This window comes from Mus caroli, chromosome 11, assembly GCF_900094665.2.
Source record: "Mus caroli chromosome 11, CAROLI_EIJ_v1.1, whole genome shotgun sequence".
In the NCBI taxonomy this organism is placed as follows: Eukaryota; Metazoa; Chordata; class Mammalia; order Rodentia; family Muridae; genus Mus; species Mus caroli.
The window spans coordinates 62678033-62697694 of record NC_034580.1 but is presented as its reverse complement, the minus strand read 5'-3'; the positions used below and the strand labels follow the sequence as shown (position 1 = coordinate 62697694).

Genomic DNA, 19662 nt, shown 5'->3' with positions numbered 1-19662 from the left:
CCCGGCACTTAAAAGGCTGAGAAGTAGCAGGATTGCCTAGCCTGGGATGCAGGATGAGACCCTGTATCAGAGACATTAGTGAACTATTTTAGAAATGTATCCAGCAGATCTGAGCACTCCGCAGGACTCTGTCTTATTAATTACATGCTAATGGAGTCAAAGCACACCGCTTTCCTTTGAAAAAGACAAAACAAAACCACCTTTCAGGAAAGAATGTGACATCTCAAGTCCACACTCGTGAATCTAAGTGTCTAGAAAAGAACTTCTCTTTCTGGTACCTCCCAGTAGTTTTTGGACAACTTCATGAAGACAGGGAGATGTAAGCATGTTCAGGAAAGTCCCACCAATTTCCAATGATTCAGCTCAGTAAGGAGATGTGCTGTTCAACGAGTCACATTTAAAAAGTTACCCAGTGCCGGGTAGGCTGGTGTTCACCTTCATCTCAACACTCAGGCAGGCAGAGGCAGGCCGACCTCTGAGTCCCAGGAGAGCCTGGTCTACATAAGCAAGCTTCAGACTAGGAAGAATTACACAGTGAGACAGACCCTGCCTCAAAAATAAAAGTCACTCAACACTAATTGCTCCCTAGAACAGTAATTAGAAGTTGCCCTGTGTGGTCTGGAGAGACAGCTTCATGGTTATGAACACTGGCTGTTCTCCTACAGGACACGACCTCACCCATACTGAACAGCTCACAACTGCCTGTAACTCCAACACCCTTTCTGGCTTTCTCAGGTACTGTGCAAAAACACATACACACACAATCACAATATACAAATAAAATTAAAATGATTTTTAAAGAGCCATTCTATCAGAGGTTTACAGCCATTTTTTAAACTAAAGATCATAAGATGTAACTAACAGGCCACAGTGACGGGTGCTTAACACTTCAGTGACTAAGAAGGTCCTTGAGAACCTGTGTGACAGCAACATACAGTTAATAGAAAATTTGAGTCCAAGACACGCCAGGTTACCTGTGACTATATTCTATCTACTAAAGGAGAATTCAGCTTAAAACAATGGACTTGGAGCCAGATAGTCACATGTTTGAATCTGACTCCTGTATCTCTAGCTGTAGGGTCCTGGGAAAAATCCTGGTATATCCAGGAGTCTTCTCTCTATAAAACTCCCTGCTGTGATGTTGGGATCTCTCCACCTATTTTCTGTGACATGAGGTGCCAAGGTTGATCTGACCACGTCACCTTTTTTTAAAAAGAAGAAAAGAAATCACCAAGACCAAGCATATGAAGTAATTAGCACTGACAAGCGCCCATCTGAAGTGGCTTAAGTCTGGAGGAAAGCCTGAATTATTAAAAATGTTTTAAGAGGAATGATGTTGGAGAAACGGAAGACTAGAAGATGCTACCTGGGGCTGGAGCTGTAGAACACATGCTTCGCAGGTCCAGGACTCTAGGTTCAATCTCTAGCATCAAACAAGCTAATGAAAGAAGTTTATTGAATTCACCACCTCCTTTTCCAGTCTAGAAGACAAAAAAAAAAAAAAAAAAAAAAAAGGAGGGGGGCTTCCCTGAAAACAGGTTTAAGAGCACCCCCGTGTGGTATATGATCCAAATGTCACCTCTACCAGCAAAACGCTTGAAGGAAAAAAGAAAAAAAAAAGATTATTTTAAAAAGCTTTTATAATCCAGTTGAGGTTTCCTTCCCCCCACCCCAGGAAATATGAAATCATTCATATTCATATTCCCTCAAGCTCTGCTAATGTTTTAATTTAGTGATTCTCAACCTTCCTCATGCTGCAACCTTTAACACAGTTCCTCATGTTGTGGTGACCCCCAGCCATGAAACTGTTTCATTGATCCTTCATAACTGTGATTTCGCTACTGTTATGAATCATAACATAAATATGTGACATGCAGGATCTCATTCTGAGATCAAAACAAAACCAAAAGTCCATTATAACAGATGATCAGCCTAAAAAGTGTTAACAAAAATGAAGCCAATTACACACTTAGTACTCTCTCTTTACTGTCTACCAGGGGCTAGTTCTTGAATTTTATATGTCTCTTGCTCTACAGGGTTAGCATATATATAAATAAAGTGCAGTACAATAATTATCTTCCTAGAAGTTAGCAAACAGGTACCAACAGCCATGAGACAGTATTTAGCTAGCTTTCTGATGAATATGCTGCTGGTTATACTAAAATGAGTCCTGTACCTTAGACATAGGTGCAAACTTCCCAGCGCTGACTTCTGAAAGAAGAGGAGCCAGCCCCACCCATCGGAAACCACTCAAGGTCTGTGGATTAAAACCTGTTGATTGGGGTAAAATAAAAGCTCTTTATGTAACAGACTAACAGGGCAGCACCAAATGATACCAGGCAGAGGGTAAAATTACATGCCAGAATATTTCCACTGGGTTTGAAAGAAGGCCCCCATTGTTTACTAAAATTAGGCTTTTATTTGAAACTTCAGAAGATTAATAATTAAACATACGGAAAACCATGCAACTAAGTCATGCCAACCACCCTGCTAACATAAAAGGGCTCCTTGAGGAGAAAATGTATTTTTGAAACACCTTCAATGTTTTGTCAAAAAAAGTTGTATTCCTCCATTTCTCCACATTTAAAGCCAGGGCACACAGTTTCCTCTGCTACCAAGAGTCAAACCTTTGGCCTGAACTACAGACAATTTAAAGAAAAACAACTGTGGGGTCAGTTTTCACTTCAATATAAACTAGGTTTGAAGAATTAGTTTAGGTAGCAGGTTACATCGTGAATTTCTTTTAAAAAATGTTTGCTTTGAGACAGGATGGGGTGGGGAAGGGTGCCTCATCATAGAGCCTAGCCTGGCCTCAAACTTACTATGTAGCCCAGGCTGGCTTTTAACGCTCTATCCCACCTCACTCTTCAGTGCTGGGATTACAGATGTGTACAACCACCCGGCTCACAAAAAAAAAAAAAAAAAAAAAAAAAAAAAAAAAAAAGCTTGAGTACTCGATAACTCACAAGAGGATCAGATGACCCAGCTAGCCTTAATCAAGTCCCAAAGCACTCTTTACCCCCAAAGCTCCCAAACTAGGGACATTTACCTGTGTCCCTGAAAGAATGAGACAGGCAAGTCATACCTCTCCAGTCTACGGCTGAACTTTTAAAAAGCAAAAAAGATGTTATTGGGCACGAAGCCGATTACAAGACATCCCAAGGGCTGAGAGGCTGCTCAGTTGGGGGGAGCATTTGGCTAGCCTGCAGAGTGCTGATGCCATCCCCAGCACCACACAAAACTGGGTGCACCGGAGTATGCCTTTACCTGAGTTCTCAGGATGTGAGGGCAGAGGTTCACTTTGGCTACAAAGTGAATCTGAGTCCTGCTTGGGCTACTGAGAAAAGGGGGAAAATGTTCTGCAAAGTCCAGCAGGGAACCACCACTCAGAAGTGTCATGGAAGTCCTCTGGTTGGAGCAGCATCCAGCCATCCTCAAGGCAGGGACAGAGAGCAGTGTGCAGCTCCACAAAGCACTGACAGAAAGCATTAGCTTCCTGCCTGTCAAGGTTATACCCAAACAGATTCATTCCTTAGGCAGGTCTGCCCTGGCTAGCCCAGTCACTGTAACAGTGAGCAGACACTTAGGACAGAATGTAAGGTTATAGCAACAGCGTGAAAACCACGTCCTCCTTGAGCTGTGGGAAGATCTGGACGGCCCAGATGCCTTCCTGTCTTAAGACTGCTTTTCCTCCCACTCCAGAAAAGGTGGAAATGTTTACATGGATACATCTGGCGTGTCGACACAGCTCTCAGCAGCAAGTCCTTCAAGAGGTCGATCTTTACCTTCAGATTCTTCAACAACGTTCTGATTGTCAAGGTAAGCTGCAAAGAGAAGGACACAGCCTGAGTCCACTGGGCCTGCGCTGTAGCATCTGCTAAGTTAAAAAGGCCTGGGAGAGAGGCTTGGCCTCCCAAGGACACTCTCAGGGTTGTAAAGGTCTCAATGGCCTCCTGGTCTAGCCACCCACCTGGAGCTTGTACCCATAGTGCACCTGCCTGCCCATGGCAACCTGGTCCACACGGGAACGCAGATACTGAGTGGAAACTGTCAGCCTGCATTCATACTCAGCTGGAATTCTTCTACACACTGTATTTTATCTACCCTGGAGCCATGCAGGAAATTGTGTTCCCCCAGTCCATGCTCAAAAGCAAAGCCCCACAGTTCCCTCAACCATGCTTCAGATGACAAGGTGTCAGGTCCCATTACCATCCTGACTGGTCTCTGAGCACTCTGGTGTATTTATAGCCCATGTGAACACTGGAGAGGGCGTGCTCTGTTTCCATGAAAGGAATGTTAACCATGCATGGCTCTTCTTCTACAACTGTGGGAATTTTCTCCAATCATCCTCAAAACCCAGAGGACATGTCTGTTTGTGACTCTAAAGATGAAGAAGGGGTGGGGAGAGCCCCACTCTGACATTTGGAAATGTGAAGAACAAAAGGACCCATTTAAATGAAAACATATTGGACCATGGATGAAATCAGAGGAATATTAAAAAGGCAGAACGCCACTGTTCTCACTGCTGCTTGCTAAAAGTAGCAGTTACTCGGGGCATGTTAGGGTGCGGCGTTGGGGTGCGCCTATAATCCCAGCTCTGAGGAGGTGAGAGGATATCTAAGAAAGAGTTCAAGGTCAGCATGGTCCAGGCCAGCCAAGGCTTCCAGTGAGACCCCCACTCAGCAAACAACAACAAAGTAGCAGCTATATAGCTCGGGGAGAAGTAGGACACACACACCACAAACTCTATCAAAAGGGTACAACACACAACACACATACACACATACTCACACACTCAAACAAATGTAATTTTACAAATTTTAAATCAAGTCATAAAATGCAATGTCACCCAAAAAGAAAATAGCCCAGAAACCAACTGCACTGTGATGCCATAGGGGAGCATTCCGTAGTAAGATCTCTTAAAATTTTATAAGAAAATAATATTTAATAATCAGAAAACTTCCATAGTTATAATAAAGCAGAAATTTCAGAATATACAAAAAAGAAGCAAAACCACTGACTTAAATAACTGAAAAAAACAAAACAAACAAAAACTCCTGCATGCCATTCCCACTCAAGGATGACAAAACGCTAGTGACCTATCAGAAAACTCAGAACTACATTGAAAAGGACGAGATGCTACCATGAAGTACAATTTAATCTTGCAAGGTAAGACTGGCTTAGTGGTAGAACCCTAAAAAGAAAGCTCGCAGTGTCAAAGATTAAAAACAGAATAAGCATATGATTAACACAGTGTAGAGAAATTTAGATGGCACTGTCTGAACAGTATCACTCAGCTGTGATCTAGAAGTTCTTACTAAAAGATCAAGACTCAGGAAATACTAAGGGCTCAAAGGAAATCAAAGTATTACTAGCAGATGGAGAATAATCCCCTTGAGGAAGTGAAAGAGAATCAGTTCAGGGCTGGGGAGATGGCTCTGTCAGGAGAGTGCTTGCTATGCAAGCACGAAGACCTGAGTTTGAGGTCCAAGCACTCATGTAAAAAGGCCAGGCATGCTGATGATCCCAGCACTGAGGATATGGGGATGGGAGCATCTATGGGGCTCGCTAGCCATCTGGTCTACCCAAATTGGTTAAGTTCCAAGTTCAATGAGAGATGTTGTCTCAAAACAAAACAGACAAGCAAACAAAAAACCCACAAACAAAAAATAACAACAACAACAATAAGACAAAAAAACTACGCAGCATCAAGAAAGCACCCATCCTTAACCTCTGGCCTTCACACGGAGACACACACGTGTATATACACACATAAACAAGTACATATACTGTGCGTGCGTGCGCGCACACACACACACAAAGTCAATTCAGTAGAGTGATCCAGCCAGGTATGGTGGCTCAGACCTACTATACCAGCACTCAGAAGGTGGAGGTAGGAGGATAAAGAGCCCAAGACCAGCCTGAACTACAGGAGGACAGCCTGGGTATATGACAGCCTGTCTCTTAATTAATTAATTAATTTAAAACAAAATAATATCAACAAAATCTGAAGGAATATATGTAAACTGGTAGTGGGCACACAGTAACTACGTAGTAAACGCTGCGCCTAGAGTGGCTCAAAAGGAAGCACTAAGCACTATTGAAAACCTGACCCCGCCCCCTTACTTAATCCACAAACCCACTACCTGTCTATTTAAAATCCACTTGGAATCTTGTTATTGATAATTAAGATACAGTGCAATTTTTTTAGTGACATTTTATAAAACTACCTATAAAATGACAAACCTCTGTAATCTTAGAGCTCAGGAGATGAGATCATGGTGTAAGCCTAGCCTGGACTACACAGCGACTCCAAGGCACCTTGGACTCGCTACACAGCGAGACCCTGACTCAAAAACAAACAAGCAAACAAACAAATGAATGAATGAATGAACAAACAAGTGAAATTACCCTGAAGGGGAAAATGAGAATGAAAATAAGACAAATGATATTTATGCAAAATAAAGGGGAGTGCCTGTGCTTTCATATTGTGCATATGACTGAGTACTGCATTTATTTCTTTGGTTTGCTGCTTAACCTGTTTGGTGTTGAGATAAGATCTCCCTACGTAGCCCACACAATTGGATAAGGAGTTATTACAAACAAAACACAGGGGGTTAGGGGAGGGCTTGGGAATGGGCTTGCTGCACACGCTTGGGGATCTGTGTTTCATCCCCAGCAGGCCACACAGGAGGCAAAAGTCAGGCGCGGCAGCCTGGAGCTAACTGGCCAGTCTGACTAAGTTGGTAAACTCCTGATTCAATGGCAGACCCAGTCTCAAAAGGACAAGGTGGAAAGTGACAATGAGAACAACAACCTCTGGCCTCCACATGGGCACAAGTACATACGCACATATACACACAGGCGCGTGCACACACACACACACACACACCCAAGGGTAGGGTGCCAGCAGCTGCCGACGGTGTGAACTCTATGGAGTGTGATGACAGCGGCTATCAAAAGTATGAAGAACAGCAGCTATATAAAAAGTCAGTGAATGAAATATAGAGGATTTTATATCTCGGGGGAGTGGCAAAAAAAGTAAAATTCACTACAACATATGAAAACACACTTCAAAGATTTAAAAGACTTACACACACATACACACCACCCCCCAACGCCCGCATGCCCCAGATCTAGCAATGGTTTCAGATATCAGAGCTTAGCACGTTGATTCCTCCATGTATTACCTTCGGTGTCTTCTCACCTCTTCTTTCACACTGATTTCGTTCTTGAATCTTCTCAGCGATTTCTTGGGCTATCTGACACGTAGAATCGTATGTGGAGAACCTGCATCCAAGTCAATGTCAGGTTAAAGTTCTTTAAAAGAAAGTGCTGGCTGAGTGTGGTATCGTATCGCATGCCTTTAATCCTAGCATTGCAAAGGTAGAGGCAGGAGTGCGAGGCCAGCCTGGCCTAAAGGAACACAGTGACAAGGGAACGCTGTTTCAGGGCAGGAGACACAGAGGAAAGATGAGAAGTGACGTGCAGAAACACACTGCGGGGACAGCAGGAACTGTGTATCTGCAGCAAAAAAAACAAAACAAAACGCTCTGACAAGAGAGCCTGGCAGACTCCTCAGCCTGCCACAGTTCTCTCAGAACCACGACTGGCTTTCCACTTCCTGCTCAACAGTGTTGGGCTTGGAAAGATTCGAATGAAAAGCTAAATCAGGGGCTGGCTCAGTGGTTAAGAGCACTGATGCTCTTCCTGAGGACCTGGGTTCAATTCTCAGGTCCCACATGGCAGTTCAGAATTGTCTCATACCCTCTTCTAGCCTCTGAAAGTTGCCAGTCAAGCACATGACACCCACACATGTGTGTAGGCAAAACACCCACACACTTAAAATAAAAATAAATTAAAAAAAAAAAAAAGATTCAGAGCTCGGCAGGTAAGAGCACTGACTGCTCTTCTAGAGGTCCTGAATTCAATTCCCAGCAATCACATGGTGGCTCACAGCCATCTGTAATGGGATCCGATGCCCGCTTCTGGTATGTCTGAAGAGAGTGACAGTATACTCACATACATAAAATAAATTAATAAATCTTCAAAAGAAAGAAATTCAAGTCAACACCCAACAGCACCCGGAGTTTTCCTCTTCACGGCATTTTAAACTCTGGTCTCATCTCTCATACCAGTCTGCTCCTAAGAAGCGGGGACTCATGTGCTCAAGTGAATGATGTATTCTGTAGGATTGCCCATTGCAAAATATTGAAAACTGCTGTCTGCCCTGATGTCCCAGCTTTACCCATAAGAAAATAACTAGCTTATTTCTCTAAAATATTCCAGCACTGGAAGTAGTAGCTTATAACCTCAGCTACTTGAGGCTGAGACAAGGGACTCGTAACTTCAACGTTAGTCAGCTAGAAGGGGCCTGGGTAAAACTTAGAGATCAGTCTCCAACTTTAAAGAAAAGGGGCTGGGGGTTACTAAGGGCACAGATGGATGGGGAAGCGTTTGTCTAGCTTGCGCAATGCACTAGGCTCAGCCACCGAAGTGCCAACTTGGGCTGGGGATGTGGCTCCAGGTCCTATACAGAGAACTTTGTGTTGTGAACTCCACAAGCACTTCAGAGGCTGTGGTAACCCCTAAGCCTAGATTCATGTATACAGCCATATGAATCATTTATTATAATCTGGTATAGGTGTGCATGAAAAAGAGCAGGTGTTTTTTTTTTTTTTAAATACATCAGAATAATAAAAAAAAAAGTCCTAGTCCCAGCTTCCCCACACTTTACTTACTGCCTCCATGCAATAAGTAAGTAATCTATGAAGACAGGAGCTTCAGTCCAGCTCTGTGACGGCACATCAAACATATAAAACCCATAACAAAATCCTGTTGATTAGGAACGGGACCTAACTTAAGTGCCTCTAGAGCTGGGGAAAGGAGAGATGACTGATGAGAGAGGCACTCGGACGGGCTGGGCCACAAGAGGACAATTTGGGCCAACTCTAAACAAGACTAAAGCAGATTTCTCTATGGGAAGGAGGAGCAGAGTCTAAGCACTGTGGAAGGCACATGGCATAAGCAAAGATGAAAGCCTGCCTGGCACATCCTGCCACGCGGTGGTCCTGGGAGGAAGGTATAGTGCGAGCAGGACAGAGGAGCAGAAGTCAGTTCTCTGCACAGCGTGGCACGGGGGAATAATGAGATCAGACTTACAGGAGAATTTTACCCAAGACACTGAAGCATTTCAACTCTTTTACTGTTAGTCTTAACTGTTTGACTCAGCGGCTTTCTCGTTTGCCAGCTGAAAGCTTTCTGGTCTTGCTGGGGACCAAACCCAGGGTCTTGCGTGTGCTAAACAATCGTTCTACAACCCGGCTAAAATTTGAAATAAGTTACGTACACTCAGATGATGCACTGATACACATTAAAAATCATGTTTTTAAGACTACTACCTTTTAAGGACATGGAGAAATGCTCCCTCCCTGCTTTGTAAAATATAAGCAGGATATAGATCCAAACAATAAATGCACTGGAAAAAAAAGGTGAGCACTGATTGCTTCCGAGGGATAAGGGTGCTTTTTACTCCCTTCAGATACTCAGCAGTTTCTCAATTTTCTACCAGGGGTGTATACAATTGTTAAAACTTCAGGACAAAATTCAGCACTTGGCTGGGCTTGGTAGCAGAGGCCTGTAATGCCACCATTTTGGAGACTGAAGCAAAAGGGTCAGGAATTCAAGATCAACCTGGGCTCCCTGAGACACTGAAAAACAAACCAACAACAAACAATTCAGCAACTTGCCCAAATAGCCTAGATCCCAGAAAACTCTAATTCTGACCTTGGGATCCACTCTCTAAATTCAAATTTATCTGCCATCAAACAACTACAAATTGTACCAGAAACACCACCATAGGCATATTCTACAACACAAACTTATAGAAATGCAGTGTTATAAATTATTCATCAGGAAGGTCAGGACTTTATAGCAATTTGTTCCTTGTACGAAGATGTTTTTCATCATTCTCTCCTTGAGGTTTCTTTGCTGAATAAATGGTCCTTATCAGGCACTTCCTACTTCGTGCTGACATAAGTCTTCATGCTACTGATGCAGGAAAAGTGCAAAATTTCCCCTCCCAATGTCCTACAAGTTTTCTGTGAAAAGCCTATAGCACCCGTGCCCAACTAGCTACTAACTGGTGTCCATGGAGTGTGAACTTCAGTTTATTACCTTTCTGGGGATTACTGGGTGAAGGGATACCCCACCAAAAGGTTATTTTGACCTCCCTTTTACAGGAGCCTGGGGAAGTCTATGCATGCAGTCAGCCACAAGCATGATAGGCAAGAAGCCCCAGAAAAAGGGGGCAAATATTCGATTGCTCAAGTCCCAGCTCCCCCAGGTCATAGCCTCCCCTAGGACCACAGAGTTAGCACTGAGTAGGCAGTACGTGGCTGAGTCCCCTCAACAGGGGGAGGATTCTCGCTCGATCTTCATCCCTAAGGCCGCCAGCCTCAAGCTCAAAGATGGGCAGAGTCTCTGCCAGTCCCTGGAAACCAGTTCCACCCCCAAGTTAACCCCCATACTCTGCTGCCATCACCGGCTACTCACCAGGGGTCCGGGGCCATGGTGCAGTCTCCGCCCGCAGCTGGGACACTTCCTGCTCGTAGCAGCTGACTACGGCGGCCCGCGCGGCTCATTCCCTGCAGTTCGGAGAGTGCGCGACCCAGAGTTTGCAAAGTGAAACCTGTTTTAATTGACCTCAGAACGACGCCCCCACCCCCTACCCAGAGCGCACCCCTAAGGGAGTGGGTTGCAAGAATCTATTTTTGTTAATTCACATGAATTGCTGGACGCAAGAAAAATAGTTAAAATTGTTGAGCAGAATCAAAACATTTTGCCAGGGAATGGAAGCGCTTCAACCCCGGCATTCTGTATTTTTTTTTCTTAATTCAAAACAGCAAGACAAGCTGGGTGTGATAACTCAAGCCTGGAATTCCAGCACTTGGATGGCTGAGGCAGGAAATATACATACAGGCAACATACGTACCATACATGCATGAATACATACATACATACATATACATAAAAAATAGTTGCATACTGTATTAAAACGTTTTTAGTGATTTTTTAAATTTTTCTTTTATAAAGAAGTATCAATGCCATGTTTTTTATAGCAACCTATTCATCAGAGGCAATTCTCTGTGCTCAATTATTCTGTGTTCAATTATTTTTAATAATCATCACGAGGGGCTTAATTGTATAGTTTTTAAAAAGTCACAGCCCTGTACACGGGAGATGAGGAAATTTACCTTGTGCACTTAGCGTCAACCTACCACCTACATTTCCAGAATGAATAAAATACATACTAAGGAAGTCCTCCCAACATTTGCAAGCGGGGAAATCAACTCAAACACAGTGGGCTGGGTTTCTTCTCCTGCGTGAACCTAGCACGCATGCGTGCGCCAGTTACCATGACGACCAGGAGACGCTGCACCCTGGAGTGGAAGAATCAATGAGCTGAAACTCTCCAGGATGGGAGAACAAGTTTTACCCGAGCTGGATGTAGCAGAACTGGAGCTTCAGGCTGTGATCGGTTTCAATGGTGAGACCTTGAGCAACCATGATTTTGTGCCTCCGGGACAGTGAGACGCTGACCTGGTAGCGCCTGAGAGGCAGTGGGGATAGCGGCAAGAGTGTGGCCAGGCACCACCCGCCCCAGGATGGTGGCGGATCTGGGCCTCATTCCTGAGCCTCAGGAACTGGCACGGGTGTAAGAGCTCAGATAAAGCTCCTCCAGAGACCAAGTGAGCCTAACTCTGTAGGAGTATGAGTAAGGGTCTCTCCTAAAGTAACAACTCAAAGGTTTAAGACCAGGATGGGAGGGAAGTAGGACATTAATTCTGGAGGGGCCTTTTTAATTCTGGAGGGGCCTTCCTGTGGTGCTCACACTTTGTGTCATGGTAAACATTGAGAGAGAAATGCTGTGACTGGGGGGGTCATGTTTGGGGTGTGGCGAAAAGGCAAGGAGTTAAATTTTAGGAGGAAAATCGATTTTTTTAAAAAACGAATCTAATGCCTGAAAGCTTTACCGTAGTAACGATGCTGTGCGGAACGATTACAGAGTAAAGGTTTAAGCACTCCTGGCATTAGCTCTTGAGTCTTCGTTGCTCTGTGCTGCTTTAACTGAAAGCCAGCGTTTTCTGTAGCTGAGCCAACACTGTCTGTAGAGATGGACAAATAGTACTGATAAGAAGTGATCCCTGGAGAACTGCAAAAAATATTCTGGTGAGCCGGTCAGTGCAAAGACACACAAGATCTGTGATTGATTTTTTTAAAAGTAATTTACTTTATGTGCATTAGTATTTTGCCCTGCCATACGGGTGCTGAGATTGAACCCTGGTCCTTTGGAGGAACAGCCCATGCTCTTAACCACGGAGGCATCTCTCTAGCCTGTAACTGAATTTTTGCTAACACAGTAAGGAGAGAATCCTAAAGTGTATCAAAGTTTGGGAGAAAGTTTGCTTTAAAAAACAAAAAACAAACAACAACAACAACAAAAAAAAAAAAACTGCGTGAGTGTTTTGCTCAGAGCGCATGTCTGTGAACCAGTGCCCAAGGAGACCGGAAAAGCGCATCAGATCCACCAGGACTAGAGTTACAGACAGACGTGAGTCCCATGTGAGTGCTAGGAATGAAAGCTGGGTCCTTTGGGAAAGAAGCCAGGGTTCTTAACTGCTGAGCCAACTCTTGGGCTCCTTGTTTTATTTTTAATTATGCGCATGGGGTGAAGGAATGGACATGTAAGTGCAGGTGCTCGTGAAGACCAGGAGAGGGCGCCAGATCTGGTGGCAGTGAAGTTACAGGTAGTAAGTATGTCCTAGGAAGTGAGGTCAGGGCCTCTGCAAGAGTAGTGTACACTCTTGCCTAGACTTCTCCCGAGCCCGTGGGAAAAAGTTATTTATTGAAAGAAGCCAAGAAAAGACTGATTTTTTCTTCTTGTTAAAAGACTCTTCTTGAATTTAAATAGTCTTTAACCAGAGGCTAAGGATTGGGGTGCAGATCATTGCAAGTAGCCAGAAAGGGGGGGGGGGCTGAGAAACGGAGAGTGAAGATCCAGGAAGGGGGAGGGGGCGGGGGTGGGGACAGGAACTAGACTTAGAGGTCAGAGCTTAGAGTTCACATGAAATTAATCATATGTTGAAGGCATAATCCCAGCACTTGAGAGGCAGAGGCAGTCAGATCTCTGAGTTCTAGGCCAACCTAATCTACATACTGAGTACTGAGTTCTAGGATGGCCAAAGCAAAAAAAAAAAAAAAAAGAAGAAGAAGAAGTTGAGAAGTTGAATGCAAAATTAGAACTCATGGTAACTGTTGTGTTATTAAACTTGAATTTGAAAACGGTGATGCATATATGTAACTGTACCAGGTATTGTACTCTGATGTGAGCTTATCAAGTAAACAAACCGAATATAATTGTGTCAGATATGGAAACATCAGGCTGTTGCTATTGAGAGTCTGGTCACATTCAACCAATTTTTCCATTATATCTAGAGCTCTTATAAGTTAAAAAAGCAACAACAACAGATCGGCCAGGGATCTGCAGGCCAGATTGGTCCCACTGTGTGTTTTGTAAATAAAGTTCCATTGGAACTCAGCCATGTCCTTTGTATTGGTGCAGTCTATGGCTATTTTCACACTACACTAGCAGAGATGACTGACTGCAACACCGGCCGTATGGCTCAGAGTCTAAAATAAACCATATGGTTTGTTTTTCTGGCTCTGTAGAAAGAGCTAAGCTCCTGAAAAACATAATGGCAATAATAACAATATTAATCATCATAAATATAAATGTCTATTTGTTAAAAGCCTAAAAGTGTTATTAAAACAGTGACATCACTTTTTATTTCTCAAATAGGCAAAGGATATATATATATATATATATATATATATATATACATAAGAAGGTAAGAATAAGGCATTTTCTTTTTTAAAGATTTATTTATTATTTATTAATATTATGATTATTATATGTAAGTACACTGTAGCTGCCTTCAGATGCACCAGAAGAGGGGGTCAGATCTTATTACGGGTGAGCCACCACGTGGTTGCTGGGAACTGAACTCAGGACCTTTGGAAGAGCAGTCAGTGCTCTTAACTGCTGAGCCACCTCACCAGCCTGAAAATAAGGCATTTTTCATCTGCAATTTCTAGAAGAATCAATTACACCACCTTTAGGAAAGAGTGTTGGCTTCATCAATAAAGTGGTTATGGTGCCACCATGAAGACCCTGAGCTTGGGTCTTCAGCAGTCATGTGAAAAGCTGGGCATGGTGGCATGTAACCCCAGGACTGGAGGGCTGGGGAAGGAGACAGGCAGAACCCCAGAATCAGCCTAACCAACCATCATGTCTGAGATGCCCTATCTCAAAATATAAGGTGAAGGGCCATAGAAAAAAATATCCAACATCATCCTCAGGCCTACACAACACACACACACACGCGCGCGCGCGCACACACACACACGTGCACACACACGTGCACACACATACCACTTCTCCTCTTGAGGGAGTGAAGCACTGTTGCACTGTGACTCTCCCAGGCATCAGGATCATGGAAGCCTGGGTCCTGTGTCATGTGGCCTGGCTTTCTCATTACCACTGCCCACTTTTCAAGTAGATTTTCTACACTTCCTATCAATGCCGTGTTCCTTTCTTGAAATTATTTGTCTGCTATATTGAGCCAGAGTTGACTCTTTTTGTTTGCAGCTAAGAATCTTAACTATGTAACTAAAGACATGCACACCTGTCTAAGACACTTTTCTATTGCTGTGAAGAGATACCGTGAACAAGGCAACTTATATAAGACTGCATTTAACTGGGGACTTGCTTACAGTGTCAGAGGGTGAGCCCTGAAGCTGAAAATTTATATCTTATCCACAGGCAGGAGAGAGGGGGGAGGGGCTGTTCCTGGTGTCGGCTTTTGAACCTCACCACCAACCTGTGGTGACACATCTTCAACAAGGCCAACCTCCTAAATGTTCTCACACTGTCCCACTAACTAGGGACTAAGCAGTCAAACTTATGAGCCTGTGCAGGCTATTCCCATTCAAACGACCACATTCCACTCTTTAGCCCCAATAGGCTTGGTAGCCATATCATAATGTAGATGCATCTCATGGAACTCCCAAAGTCTCCATAGTCTTTCACAGTCTCAATACTGTTTAAAAGTCCAAAGTCTCTTCTGGGTCTCGAGGCAATCTCCTTACTGTAACCCCCAGCAAAATCAAAAGCCAATTGCATACACCAACATATGATAACACAGAATATAAATTTCCATTCCAAAACGGAGGAAAGAGTGGCATAGTGAGGAAAAAACAAAGGGAGGCCAAAACCCAGGAGGGCAAACCCCAATTTCTGTACATTTATGTTTGCTGTCAAAGGACTCAGTGATTCCTAACCTTCCTGATGCTGTGACCCTTTAACACAGTTCTTCACATTGCAGTGACCTCCAACCATAAAATTATTTTGTTGCTACTATATAATTTTTCTACTGTTATGAATTACATTGTAAATATCTGTGTTTTCCATGTTCTTAGGTGACCCTGTGAAAGGGTCATTTGACACACCTCCCCCCAAGGTGTCTCAAGCCATAGGTTGAGAACCGCTGGCTTAGATGGCTTTTAGGATCTCCAACTCCTTCCAGCTTTGTTGATGCAACAGGATTCTCTCTCTTAGACTCTGTCCACACCCCGTTTACAGCTCTCCTCAGTAGACAAACCATGGTTCTGGACTCTCTAACATCTTGGGGTCTCCAATGCAATCCAGGCATCACTTTCACAGCTAGCCTCACACTGTGGCCCCTCCAGGCCACCGGGTAAGGGCACCCCTGCCACATCCCAAGCCTCAGGGGGATTTCCTTAACTGCCAGAAGATTCCAAAAACCCTTTACTTCTGTATTCATCCCAACAAAGCCAGAACCAGGTGGCTAAAGCTGTTGGAAAACTGGTCCCCTTCTTGCATCCATTTGCATAAGCCTTGACTTGTTGATGCTTCCCTTATGGCAAATTTCAAGATTAGCTGGGTAAGGCTTTACCTGAGGGTCTTACTCCCTCTCTTCCCTATAGCATCCTGCATGAGACTTGGCTCCAACATTACTCTCCCTGGTGCTCTTTCTCTCCTCAAATGTATATCTTATATTTCTTTCTGTCCCACTTTCTTTTTCATTAGGGATCTAAGAGTGGCCACACGACACAGTCAGTTCTAAATTGTCTTACAATCTCCTCTGTCCGTTGACATTAAGGCAAGAAATCATGAATTTAGCCTCTGGAAGATTCTTAGGATAAGGGCAAAAATGAAGCAATGTCCTTTTGCCAAAATATCACAAAAATGGTCTCTAGTCCATTCACTGACACTACTCACCTCTGAAACCTCCTGAGCTGGCCCTCCATGGTCCACACTGCACTCAGCACTACTGTCTTCCATGCTCCTCCTAGGATGGCCCATTCAGCCTACTTAGAGCAATTCATCCTCTGCCCTAAGTCAAAGTCCCAAAATCCACATTCCAGTAACAAGAAGCACGAACAGGCCTGCTACAGCAATATCATACTCTCTGATACTAACTTCTGCCTTAGGTAATGTTCTAGTGCCACGAAGAGACACCATTGATAAGTTATTTCTCTGCTGGTAAAATGAGCAGAGAAGCCAGATTAGAATATATTAAAGGCAGGTTTATTGGGAAGCTGCTCTTGGGCTAGTTCACTGGCCCCCAAGGATTGAGGCCAGGGGAGTCACGGTGGGGAGGGTGGGAAGGGAGAGAAAGAGAGAAAGGTTGCTCACGGAGAGAGGAAAGGAGAAGGGGCAGCAAGAGAGGGAAGATCAAAATGTCTGGATTATAGGGAGAGGAGCCTCTGGGGGATGAACAGCCCAACTCCTAGGCTGGAAAGTTCAAGGTTGGGGGCAGGGTATGCCAGCCAGGTAGGGACTGAAGGACGCTGCGAGAACCTGGAAGCCAGGTCTGCTTTGATATATAAAATATGCACCTCAGTCCCACGCCCCCAGTCCAAAACCAAGCAACCTTGACCAAGGCAACTTATAAAAGAAAGCATTTATTTAACTGACATAGCTTCAGAAGGTGAGTCCATGACCAGCATGGTGGGAACAATGGCAGGAGGCAGGCTGGCATGACAATTTTGCAGTAGCTGAGGGCTTCTATCTTATCCACAGGCAGTAGGCAGAGAGAGAAAGAGACTGTGCCTGGCGTTAGATTTGGAAACCTTGAACCCCACCCAGTAACATCCCACCCCTGCCCTCATGGAGGCCACACCTCCTGATCCTTCCTAAACAGTCCCACCAACCCGGAACCAAGCACTCAAATCTGAGCCTATGGGAGTCATTCTTTTTTTTTTTTTTTTTCTGAGACAGGGTTTCTCTGTGTAGCCCTGGCTATCCTGGAACTCACTCTGTAGACCAGGCTGGCCTCAAACTTAGAAATCCACTTGCCTTTGCCTCCCAAGTGCTGGGATTACAGGCGTGCGCCACCACCGCCCGGCTTATGGGAGTCATTCTAAACCAAACCACCACACAACAGACCTCAACCCCAGTACTATCCCTAATCCTAACCCAACTCCAACTCCAAAACCAATCCAATCTCCAAAGCAACACCTACCCAAATACTAACCTCAACCCTAGCCCCAACCTTGACCCCAACCTATCCTTAACCCCAAAATAAAACCTTATCTGTTTTTTTTAAAGATTTATTTATTTATTATATGTAAGTACACTGTAGCTGTCTTCAGACACCCCAGAAGAGAGCATCAGATCCCATTACAGATGGTTGTGAGCCACCATGTGGTTGCTGGGATTTGAACTCAGGACCTTCTCTCCAGCCCTAAAAGCTTATCTTTTGGCATGCTTACTGATGTTCAGAGTGTTTCGTTATAAAGTGACCATTCATATTCCTTGCTCATGTTGTTGTCATTGTTGTTGTTCTTGCTTTTTAGAAGCTCTTAGCATATTCACCAAGAATCCCTTTTCATCTCTGTATGTTACAAATCCCTTCTGGTTTGGGCTTTTCTTTCCATTTTGCCTTTTGCAGCTAGAAATTGAGATTTAAACAGAATTGGATAATAATCAACCTGACTTTTTTATCTTCCTGGTTAAAAAGCCATTTCCCACACCTGTGCAAACATTAGATCCTGTTTTTCACATTTAGATCTTTGATCCACCTGGAATGTGTTATTCCTGTGAAGGGTGAAGCAATGATCTTATTTTACTCTTACCATATGGGTAGCCATATGAATGTTTATAAAGAGCCCAAAATTAGGAACAAAATTATATCGTCTTAGGAGGAATAGGTGAAAAACACAAAATTTACTCTCCTAAGAACTTCCGTAAAGAAGGAGCTGGGTATGGTGGCACACACTTTTAATCCCATCACTGGGGAGGCAGAGGCAAGTGGCTCTCAGTGGGGTTAAGGGCAGCCTGATCTACATATCAAGTTCCAGATCATACAGAGCTACATTGTAAGACTCTTGTCGAAAGAAAGAAAGAAAGAAAGAAAGAAAGAAAGAAAGAAAGAAAGAAAGAAAGAAAGAAAGAAAAGAAAGAGGGAGGGAAGAAGGAAGGAAGGAAGGAAGGAAGGAAGGAAGGAAGGAAGGAAGGAAGGAAGGAAGGAGAAAAGAAAAAGAAAAAAGGAAGAAAGGTGTAGCCAATAAAATCTTACAATTGTCATGTGTTAAAGACTTTTTAAAATCCAAGAAAACTATATTAATAAATATGTATGATTTTTTAAAATGGGGAACTAAAAAGCAATCAAAAACACTTTTTGGGTTTTGTTGTTTTTGCTTTTTCTTTTCCTTTCCTTTCATTTTTCTTTTTGTTTGTTTGTTTGTGTTTTTTTGACACAGGTTCTCATTTTGTATCCCTGGCTATCCTAGAAATCACTATGTAGACCAAGCTAGCTTCCAACTCACAGACATCTGCCCACTTCTGTTCCCCAAATGCTGCTTTTAAAAGCAAGTGCTATCAAGTTCAGCTTCAAAAAAGATTTTTAAATACCCACTAATAAATGTAATATGAGATTTGTATAAAGAAGACATAAGTATAGGGAACATTTAAAAAAGACCTCAAAGAGAAACATACTCTCTCTTTAGAAAAGAATCATAATACAGCCTCGCAAAATCAAAATAATTTAAATCATTCTGAAACTTTAATAGAATATGCCAGCTGATTTCAGAGTTTATATTGTAAGGTAAACATGAAGAATGAGCAAGGGTTGGGATGTAGCTCAGTGGTAGAGCACTTACCTGGTGTACACAAGGTCCTGGGATTTGATCCTCAGCACATTGCAATGGAGAATAAAGAGTTAAAAAACAACAGCAAACAAACAAACAAACAAACAAACAAAAACTTCTCAGGAGCTAGAGAGATGGCTCAGTGGTTGAGAGCACTGACTGATATTCCAGAGGTCCTGAGTTCAATTCCCAGCAACCATATGGTGGCTTACAACCATCTGTAATGGAATCCGATTCCCTCTTCTGGTGTGTCTGAAGACAGCGGAGGTGTACTCACATATATGAGATAAATAAATAAATAAATAAATCTTAAAAACAAAACACTTCTCTCCAATGAATAGCACGAGATGCCTATCTCCTATTATACAATGAATAGCACGAGATGCCTATCTCCTATTATACAATGAATAGCACGAGATGCCTATC

At 43.4% G+C, this 19662-nt stretch overlaps 2 protein-coding genes across 3 annotated transcripts in view; one reads left to right on the top strand and one right to left on the bottom strand.

The window, feature by feature from the left end:
- Nucleotides 1-10646, bottom strand: part of Stx8 (syntaxin 8) — a 234262-nt gene extending 223616 nt beyond the window's left edge. Inside the window, exons 1-3 of one of the 2 annotated variants that reach the window (XM_021176854.2) lie at nt 10555-10646; nt 7191-7290; nt 3730-3824 (exon numbers count right to left, since the gene is read on the bottom strand). In XM_021176854.2, the coding sequence (XP_021032513.2) occupies nt 3730-3824; nt 7191-7290; nt 10555-10643 (284 nt within the window). In that variant the 5' untranslated portion in view covers nt 10644-10646. The remainder of the gene's footprint in view (nt 1-3729; nt 3825-7190; nt 7291-10554) is intronic. The other variant, XM_029483297.1, reaches the window with a different exon arrangement.
- A 778-nt stretch (nt 10647-11424) lies between these two features.
- Nucleotides 11425-19662, top strand: part of Cfap52 (cilia and flagella associated protein 52) — a 42036-nt gene continuing 33798 nt past the window's right edge. Inside the window, exon 1 of the mRNA XM_021176819.1 lies at nt 11425-11548. Coding sequence (XP_021032478.1) covers nt 11479-11548 — 70 coding nt within the window. The 5' untranslated portion in view covers nt 11425-11478. The remainder of the gene's footprint in view (nt 11549-19662) is intronic.